Source organism: Arachis hypogaea, chromosome 15 (assembly GCF_003086295.3).
Source record: "Arachis hypogaea cultivar Tifrunner chromosome 15, arahy.Tifrunner.gnm2.J5K5, whole genome shotgun sequence".
In the NCBI taxonomy this organism is placed as follows: domain Eukaryota; kingdom Viridiplantae; phylum Streptophyta; class Magnoliopsida; order Fabales; family Fabaceae; genus Arachis; species Arachis hypogaea.
The window spans coordinates 135,299,304-135,310,180 of record NC_092050.1 but is presented as its reverse complement, the minus strand read 5'-3'; the positions used below and the strand labels follow the sequence as shown (position 1 = coordinate 135,310,180).

The window sequence follows — 10,877 nt, the reverse complement described above, 5'->3', positions numbered from 1 at the left end:
AAACATTTTCTCCTAAACCTCATCATCTCCAGCAACATCATTGTAGTAAAAGTCTCCCAAATTTGGTGATGGTTATTTTTTCACAAACCAATATTAGTGCAACTGTCCATCCAACTAAAGCAACTCCCACAGCAACCATGAACCTGAACTCAACTTTTTCAATTTGCCCTTCAAATTTCTGACCTTCATTCTTAACCTTAAAACTTGTGGGGGATCTTCCTCTGGTTTTGCCCATACAAAATAGCCGCATTCTTCTCCAATCTATACCAAACATGAGACAACCGAGTCACACCACAGATTGTCAAAATATATAACTCAACAACAAATAAACACATGGCTAAACTTTACCCCAAAATTAACACAACCCCAGAACCTCCGCCCAGAATTTTCTACCGTCGATGAGGTGGCGAGCACAGGCCGTTCCCCACAGTAGCAAATTGTCCTCCTTCGACGTGCTTGGTTTCTATTTCGTGTCGCCTGCTTGCTGCTTTGCGTTGCTTCATATTGGCATGCTTCATACTGCATCTTTTTTCAAGCAGAGGAAATCGAGATTCAAAGAAGCTACAGCAGTAAGGAGAAGACGATTTTACAATTAGGGTTTTGAAGAAGACCCTATTTTCACATTTATCTATTTATTTCTTCTTTTCTTTTTAATTCATTAACGGTAACAAACCAACGCCCTGCCACCATGTATACTAACCTCCACGTATGCAACGCCGTTAACGAAATTTTAGTAATTTGGACGGTAGGACAACATTGATTCGATTTAAAAATATTTGGAATACAAATAGAACGTTTAAAACGTTAGGAATATCTTTGAGACTTATCTCAAACATTAGGAATATAAATGATACTTTACTCTACTTTTATTATACTTAACCTAATTTTTATAAGTACGTCAATTTCATTTTTTTTAGATGAATTTATTAATGTTGAAAACATCCGTAGATAAAAAATATCATTTTTTAAAAAACTGTTATCGAGAAAATCCCAAATAACCCCTGTAAAATCCAAAGAGAAAAAGAAGGCTAAGTTGAAAAAGTGTCCATGAAGGGCCAGCATAGTTGCCCAATCCAATTTGTTCACCGTTTTATGTTACTAGTTTGGTTGGTGATCATTGACACACCGGAAAAAGAAAATCTTCTATTTTATGTTCGGATCTAATTCGTCCAATTAGGGGACGCTTTCCAATAAAAAGCGTTAACATGGGACCCTTCTAGCCTCTGACATAATTCCTCCAATCAGAGCAATTCAAGTAATATTGTAATAAACTAAGATTTTTGTTTGCTTCTGTATTTTTTCCGGTCTGAAAGAGTAAACTATTATTTAAGTTTTAAAAAATTGAATTTTTAATAAATCTTTTTTTTTAGATGGCATCTTATTTTTTTTAAATAAAAATAGCTATCAAATCATTTTTCTATATCATTAATTAAAAATGAATAATTAATCTCACAAATCACAATAGTTCATGCATGCGTCACCTACTCTCACCTGCCACTGGTCACTACAATCCTGTGAAGGCACCAAAAAAGGAAGAAAAGAGGGGAAAAAAAAAAAAGAAAAGGAAAAAAGACGAGGATAGAAATTTCACACGACATAGGCTACTAAGTGCTAAATTAAACTTATGGTGTGGCGCCTCGGGAATGTAGATCACTACGCTACCCTTTCTCTTTTTCTTATATTTACTAAGTTGACAATATACTCTATTATTATTATTATTATTATTATTATGGGAATTTAATTTCTATTTATTAGTATGTAAAGTACACTTTAATTATTTAATTATGTAATATTATTTTATTAGAAATAATTAATTTATAAATATATTTACACTATCAATATATTAAATTTTTTATGAACAAAATAGAATTTTATTTGTATAAAGTAAAGACATAAAGTAAATAGAAGTTATTTTTATTTTAGTTTAAAGTTGAAAATCTTGATTTTAATCTCTCAACTCTCAAGTGAAATTTCAATATAGAAGATTTAAGTTCCATTTTTATTATGTCTATGTTAAACTTCTATTTTATGTATGTTATATTCTATACAACTATTTTTTAATAATACAATAATATTATGTGACCAATAAATATTATTATTTTAAATCAATAATAAATTTATATTTATATTTGTAAGTATTTATATATAAAAAAATATATAATTTATATTTATCAGAATTTATATATATAAATTAATATAATTTGTAGGCAGTAAAATTTATTTATTGAAAATAATTTAATAACTGTAAAATTACTAAAAACTGATGTGATAACTGAGAAGTGAAAACAAAGTCTCCTTAGCCGCCACTAATTTCATATTCAAAGTCACCTTTTAATATAGTTTGGTTTTTATTTGTTGTTTTTAATTTTTGTGTCATGACTCATGAGCACAAATTCTAGGAACCCTTCAGAAATCTTTCTCCGCATTCATTCATTCATTAGTTCATTCATTCATATAATAATATTCATTCTCTGCAAATCAACGCCAACCCAGATTCTCCTTTGTCCCTTCTTTTGTGTTTTCTTCACCCTTCTTTCTCCCTCACACGCACTCTCATCAAGGTACCCTCTTTCACCATTTCTATCTTCAATTTTGGGATCATCACAACATAACTGAATGTCTGTCATCTATATATAGGGAACGTTCTCTTATGTGTTTGTGTTATTGTCTCAAAAGGTTGTGTCTTTATGTTGTGTGTGCTTGTGTGGTTGGTTGGTCATGAAGTTTTCCTTCCAACCCTTTTCTGATCTTTTGAGTTTAACTTTCATTCCTCTCTTTATTATGTCTTTTCAACCACTTCTTTTGTAGCTGAATTTCTTCTTCTTTGTTGGTGTATGTTGTTTCAGAAATTTTGAGTAGCAATATAAATAATGGGATATTCTCAGCTGTTTGATGTCTTGATTTATGTATTTATTCTTCTACTTTGATCACAATAACATGCAGAGAAGAAGAAACAGGGGTTTTGTTTTCCTTTGAGTTGATTTAGCTAAATTATACAAGGAATTCTAAGCACATATATATTAGATATGAGTTTGGTCCAGCATAGTTCACCAGTTTAGTGGTTCTTGTTAGCTACTCTGCTAATGAGAAACAATTTGCATTGGTTTAGAATGTTGAAAATCTTTGTGTTCTACCAGTTTATTTTGTTGGCGTTGTTATTCACTGGCTTTTGCCAATTGTTCCTTTTGCTTCCTGTGATCCACATTTGCTTCTTTCAATGTATAAAGTGAAGGCTCTTGTCTGAAGTTTTTTGTTTGCTTAACTCTTCGTCTGCGTTTTGTACAGAGGTGTGACAATGGTGACTTGTATACCTGCTGGGAGTGGCAAACTGCATTTTGGAGTGACAGATTGCAAGGGACGGAGCTGCATACGGACTGCTTGCATTTCTGATGTGCCTATCAAGAGGAACACACATAAATATCTATCTTGGTAATAGTTATTTGATGTCATAGGAATCAATTAATATCTATTTCATATGTCATTTACTAAAATGGAGTTCTTGTTTGCTTGTCCAGAGTTATTTGATGAATGAAATTTTACTTGTTTGCACAAGATCGTGTGTTATTTTTTTACAGTTAAAACTCCTGCATATAGTATTCTCACAATATGCTTAGAAGAATTGGATCCAACAATAATAATAGTCTTCAGTAGTGATCTCATATCTTGCTATGTTTAAATGCCTAAAAGGAAATAGTTTTTTGCGCTAGTCCAGAATTACTTTTGTTGAAACTTGTCCTGTTTTTCAAAAGATTGCATGATTTAATTGTGGTTAAATTTTATTAATCTAAAACAAATATGGTTTGTAGAATTTGTGCATTTATTTTTCCAAGAATTCGAGGGAACTTATTTTGGAGGCTGGATAGAAAACAGTTAGGTTATTGTACTTTGATTGCCGAATTGTACCAAAGTTTCTGTCAGTAACTTCGGAAAACTTGACAGAAATAAAGGGCAGCATGGTGCAAATCATCTCGGCACATGTGGTCCGGGAAAAGACAGTGTCCTAAAGGTGTAATGTAGGCAACCTAATCTGATGCAAGCTTTAGTGGTTGTAAATAACTTGTAATGAATGGAAATTGATGTAGACTTCCTACTTTGATATTAACTAAATTAAAAATTTTCAATTGCTTTTCGGGTGCAAAATTTTAGGTCTCAAGGGGCATCCAAGGTGCTGCAGATACACAGGTGCAAGGCTTCTGTATCTCCAGTTTGCAAGAATCGGAAACTCTTCAAGGTCATTTCGTCATACAAAAACGAAGGTTCCACAAAATATTTTGACTTTGCTGTGATTGGAAGTGGAATTGCTGGGCTTCGCTATGCACTTGAAGTTGCAAAATATGGGTCTGTTGCTGTGATCACCAAAGCCGAGTCTCATGAATGCAACACTAATTATGCTCAAGGTGGTGTCAGTGCTGTGCTATCGCCTTCTGATTCTGTGGAGAGTCACATGAAGGATACCATTGTGGCAGGGGCTTATCTTTGTGATGAAGAGACCGTTCGAGTATGTTCTAAAGCTTTCAAATTTACCAGAAATGTCGAATTCAAGTACCTGATCGGTGTTTCATAACTTTGCCAAATTCATCTGAAATGGTTCTCTTGCCTTTTCACTTTCAGCAACGTTTTGTACTTATGAAATTATCAAAACAGGGTATTTTCAATTTAAAACGCTATTCAAGCACTTGATTTCTTTTTGCTATGGGAAGGCACGGAAATGCTGTTGATCTTTACTTTATGAAACTGAGCAGAACTGTTCTTATTATAGAGATGATTATTTTGAGCATGATAGAATTGCATATATACTTGTAAGCAATCACTGGTTTCTCTGACTACTGCATCAAGTTTTGTATTAACTATGACCCTTCCTTTTTCCAGGTTGTCTGTACTGAAGGACCCGACAGAGTCAGAGAATTAATTGCCATAGGCGCTTCATTTGATCATGGAGAAGATGGTAACTTGCATCTAGTGAGGGAAGGGGGTCATTCTCATCGTCGAATTGTTCATGCCGCTGATATGACTGGAAAAGAAATTGAAAGGGCTCTGCTGAAGTCAGTTGTTAATAATCCTAATATTTTTGTGTTTGAACACCATTTCGCTATAGATCTTCTCACTTGTCAGGTTTGTTCTCTCTGATATTATTTTATTTTATACTAATGGTTTTGTAGCGTATACCTTGTTGGTACCTCGCTCCAAGCATGCTGGTATTCGTCAAACATTTGAAGTTTTAAATTCATGGGCTCCATTCACTTGAAATTGTTTCTGTTCAAATTTTACTAGGTACATTTTGAATGTCTCAGTGCGTTCTCTAACAAAATCTAAAACATGCCACTGGTGTTGCAGGATGGATCTGATATCACTTGTGTTGGCATTGACACTCTGAATACTGAAACATTAGAGGTGGGGAAAGTGATTTTGTGCAATTACTTGAGAAAGAAGTTATTGCTATTGTTGAATATATTTCTGAATTTTCATCTTTTTAGTTTTTAGGTGGTAAGATTCCTTTCAAATGTGACTTTGCTTGCATCTGGTGGAGCTGGACATATTTATCCCAAAACTACAAATCCTCTGGTAGACCTCTTTTCTATTAATAAGATAGTTTTATCTTGAATAGAAAAGTTTACAAATGAACTACTGATTATTGTTACTTACTCATTTGCAACATCTTATTAATTTATTCTGATGATACACTATAAATTTAGAAATAGCATGATTAAAATATAAACAGAATTAATTAGGTCTAGTTTAAGCTGAAATTGTTGATTGATTAAGTGGTTTTCTTTGTCCTTGTAAGTGTTAATTGATGGCAGTGAAGTGATCCATCTTATTCTGGTTGCACACTTACTATGTTGACCTGCTTATAGTGCATAACCTGCATTTTATGGTCTTATTTCTTTTAATTTAACTTGTTTATCTTTTTTTTTTTATCGAAGGTGGCTACTGGAGATGGAATTGCCATGGCACACCGAGCTCAAGCTGTGATTTCAAACATGGAGTAAGTAGATGATTTCAGAAATGTGAATATTTAACTGTTTGATGAGTCTCACAATTTGCATACGGGTCAATACAATGTCATACCGATTAAACAGAAATTGGGTGTTTATAGTTGAGCTATATGTTTTTGTCATGATTTCTTTTAATGATATGATTGGTCCAGGTTTGTGCAGTTTCACCCAACCGCCTTAGCGGATGAAGGCCTTCCAATTAAACCGTCCAAGCCAAGGGAAAATGCATTTTTGATATCTGAAGCTGTTAGGGGTGATGGTGGCATCCTTTATAATTTAGGCATGGAAAGGTTCATGCCTTTGTATGATGAGAGGGAAGAGCTTGCTCCAAGGGATGTGGTGGCAAGAAGTATCGATGACCAACTTAAAAAGCGCAACGAGAAATACGTGCTCCTCGATATAAGTCACAAGCCGAAGGCAGAAATTCTCTCCCACTTTCCCAACATTGCCTCTATGTGCCTCCAGCATGGTTTGGATATAACACGCCATCCGATCCCAGTTGTCCCAGCTGCTCATTACATATGTGGAGGAGTTCGTGCTGGGCTTGAAGGAGAGACAAATGTAAAGGGTCTGTACGTAGCTGGTGAGGTGGCGTGTACAGGTTTGCATGGAGCAAACAGACTTGCCAGCAATTCATTGCTTGAGGCACTGGTTTTCGCTCGACGAGCTGTCCAGCCTTCAATTGACCTGATGAAGAGTTCTAGCCTTGATATGACTGCTTCCAATTTTTGGCCTCACCCTGTCGTGCCTTTTTCGCTTGGAAGTGATGTCATAGGCAAAATTCGATCTGTGACAAGAGAGTTGAGGAAAGAACTGCAATCTATCATGTGGAACTATGTAGGAATTGTTCGGTCCACGATGAGACTAGAAACTGCAGAGCGAAAAATTGGTAAACTAGAGGCTAAATGGGAGGAGTACTTATTTCAACATGGATGGAAGCCAACAATGGTGGTGCCTGAAACCTGTGAAATGAGGAACCTGTTTTGTTGTGCCAAGCTTGTGGTCAGCAGTGCCCTTTCGAGGCACGAAAGCCGGGGCCTTCATTACACGGTCGATTTTCCTCATCTCGAGGAAAGCAAGAGGCTCCCAACAATCATTTCTCCAAGTTCACATGTCAACAACACTTGGAGTTCTATGCAGTTACATAAGCAGCCCATGTATCAGTAACACTTCTTCGCCGAAATGTCGGTTTCTGACACTACATATGAATATGGGGACAATAATCTAAAGCTATCAAAACCCGCACCAGAAGGGTAAACCCATTGCTGGAATCAAATTTTCATTTGCCTTTACTCCCCCTATAATCCTTTTTTCTTAAAAATATTTAAAGAGAAGTATGTATTCTCTGATTCATTGTTTAAATATAGGAAGAAATATATTCAATATAGATTTGGGGTTAATGCCCCTTCTAATATAGACAGAAGTTTAACATAACCAGATCCCAAGATTTGGATTTTTATTTTACCTTGGTGCTTGTATGCTACCACCATTTCAATTATTGAATGCAAATGCATGTTCCTTAATATAATAGAGTTCTTCTTTACCAAGTAGTAGTGGAATTCATGTGGAACTTCAGTATCTATTGGGTACATTAGTATATATGACTACACATCTTAATGAAAATGATATTTTGGTTTAACTGTTACGAGTAAATAGCCATCGAATTGATTATGTTATTTTTCAATCTATATTAATTTAGAGAGTAGTTAGAGCATGTAACTCGGGTTGTCTCACAAGCAAGAAAATATGTAGTTGATTAGGTTATGGAATATGGAGGGTGATGGACTGGTGGGTTGGTTTGATGCAAACAATTAACAATATTAAGAATTCAAAAAAATAAAAAACGTTTAAGGATTCTTAGGTTTAAGTTCTTTCCTTCATTGACCCATTTTATCAAACATGGCGCATTCAAATTTACCACTCTCTTTTTCATATATTCTTAGACATCTCTAAGCCTCTAAGTGACACCAAACACCAAAAGAGTTAAAAATATTAACTCTTATGACTTGATATCACTCCCTATCAACCGATTAATATATATGAACTTCAATCAAAGCCCAAGTAAGCTAATTACAATTAATTATAGATTCATCAATTAACAAACTTATAAATAATTTAATATCCAATAAGCACATAAATAAAGTATCCAAATTGTACATTTACATTAATCAATATAAACATGTTAAAATGGCCTTAACAAAAATGTAAAATAGCATGGAGAGATGAAAAGAGGGTTAAAAAGAAAAACTAAACTATAGAAAAGAAAAAGAGATGAAAACTTAAAAAAGAGGTTGGAGCTTCTTTCTATAGAAAAACATGAATATAAACCTAAATGATCACTAAGTGTTTTTAACCTTTGTCCCATGAGTATTTTTAAGCTCTTTCAAACTTCAATTTATCCATTCGGGGGCAAATGAGCACTCCAAACTTGAGCTCAAATGTTTCATTAAACCTCAACATACAACTAAAAAAGAAATGCATTACTTGCATCGGTTTGAATCAAAGATTAATTAATACTTAAACTAAAGGTAATATCTACACAATTGTTCAATGACACACGAAAGATCAATTCTAAACATAAGAGACATCTCACAAATGTAATTAATTAAACACAAACTTAATATGATAGAATGCATTGATCATATTTGAACCCATTAGGCACCCAAAACATAAATGAAAAAGAGAGGTTACGAAGGAAAATGGAATGAGATGAAAATATTAGTGGGGTTTTTACTGGGGGTGTTTGCGGTACGGTTTGGATTGGATGATTTTTTTTAAAAAAAATCAGATCCGATCAGATCCAATTTTAAGTAGTTTGGATTAGATTGGATTTGCGATTTTTGTAAATTAAAGATATTGAATATATATAACGAGTCTATACATCAAATTTAAAATAATTAATGACATAACAGCTCAATAATATATTGAAAAATCAACGATAACATGATATTAGAAATAAATTTATAATTTAATTAAAATAAATAAATAAATTATATTTTGAACAAAAAATATTTATTAAATAATAATACATGAATAATATAAAATGTATAACAAATTGAATATATTATAAGTATAATTGTAAATATAATAATAAAATAATAATATTATAACACATTATGAGAATTGGATTGTATCGATTATGAGAAGTAGATCCAAAATCCGATCCGATCTACCAGTTTATAAAAAATAAAATCCAATCAAAATCTAAATTAGTATGGTTTTAATTAGTTTTCGATTTAAATTGAATTATATAAACAATTTAATTTGAATTAATTTTAGATTTGAACACCCCTTTTGTTTCTCATTTGGACATTAGGAAACGTAGACTTACATATTAACCAGTGCATTTTGATAACTGTGAATGTGACTGTGAATTATGAATGTTTATTTCTTATTTATGAATGATGTTTATCGCGAATGAATGAAAATAAAAAATATAAGCATATATGTAAGCATGAATTCAGATTTTGTTTTGATGAATGACCATAATAAGGTTTTGAATATTTGTGCAACAACAATGGAAAACAACAAAAAGTCGTCCAAGGAAACAATGCAAGTTTAGTACATTATTAGGACTTAGGTTTGTTTAATTATATATTAAATAAAACAGATATGGTTCTGCCAACAATTCAATCGATTATTTAGATAAAAATTTAAATTATTTCTACAATGACCAGTAAGAATTTGTTCTTATAAAAACATAAGTATCTTTTTCATATTTGTCACTGTTTTGGAGTAATCTCATATTTGTGGTAGCTATAGTATAATATAATAGTAACAGTAGAAAATTGTTGCAATATATTCACATTTACAGTAATAACATTAATTATTGTTGGTATAGTCTAAGTCTATATCAAACATTGTATTATCCTAGTCAAAACATCCAAAATTTTAACTCATTCATAGGAACTTTACTTTTAGCTAAGTGCCTAAGTGACCATAGAAGTTTAGTTACCCTCCTAGTTTCAAATCTACTTTTATTTAAAGAATCTTTCGCTATTTCGTCTAACTCTCCTTCTATATTTGGTTTGATGAGTCCTTTCAATTATATATCCTCTTTAAATTGTGTGCTTGTACTTCGTTATATATCGAACTATATTGGTCTCTTTTTTGATTAATATTTTATATATTATATTGCAGGTAATCCAAAATTAGAAGTAAAATTCTTTGGTGAGGAAATAAGCATATGATGCTGACACTACGTGTCAAATTTAGACTGCAACGCATGTAAGTTTTATTGATTGTGGAGTAATTCTAAGTTTTCATTTTCCATTTCTGAGAAGTGAGATTAATGATATTGATTCGTGATTAAGTGTTATGGGACATATTTGGACCAGTCAAAGGAACTTAGGTGGTGGGCTAAATAGTAGGGATGCTTTTTCAGTTTTTCTAGAATGTGGACTTTAGTAACAGTTATTATTTGGAATAAAAAAGAGGGGAGATAGTCCAAAAATAAAATTTGTTTCTGGACAACATAATTTTTATTGTACAAGATATATAATAGGCACAAAAATATAGATGATGAATAAAAGAGAAAAAAATTGAAAATCAAAATTTTAAGTTTGAAAAATAATTGAAAAGAATAAATAATAAACTTAACTATCTTTTTTAATATGTTATTTTTTTCTAATATCACGCACATATAAGTTGATGCAGTTTATGTTAAGTAAAACGAGAATATTTTATTTTTTTAACTTATTAAAATGTATTTAAGAAAATGTGCAAAACTTGTATTTTATTATATATAAACATGTTATAACATTATATTTATATTGTCTATTATATATAGCTGTTGAAGTGAAAATTGTTCACACCTCACCGTCAATAAACAATATTCAATATGACCGTGAAAAAAAAAAAGAACGTTAATATTAATATTTA

At 32.3% G+C, this 10,877-nt stretch overlaps 1 protein-coding gene across 1 annotated transcript; it reads left to right on the top strand.

Moving 5' to 3' along the window:
* The first annotated feature begins 2,270 nt into the window (after positions 1-2,270).
* LOC112750810 (L-aspartate oxidase 2-a, chloroplastic) lies at positions 2,271-7,524 on the top strand. The gene is made up of 8 exons (XM_025799669.3): positions 2,271-2,561; positions 3,286-3,429; positions 4,147-4,498; positions 4,870-5,112; positions 5,335-5,391; positions 5,482-5,562; positions 5,925-5,986; positions 6,149-7,524. The coding sequence occupies exons 1-8, from the start codon at positions 2,383-2,385 to the stop codon at positions 7,161-7,163; spliced, it is 2,133 nt and encodes a 710-aa protein (XP_025655454.1). The 5' UTR covers positions 2,271-2,382; the 3' UTR covers positions 7,164-7,524.
* The last annotated feature ends 3,353 nt before the right edge of the window (positions 7,525-10,877 follow it).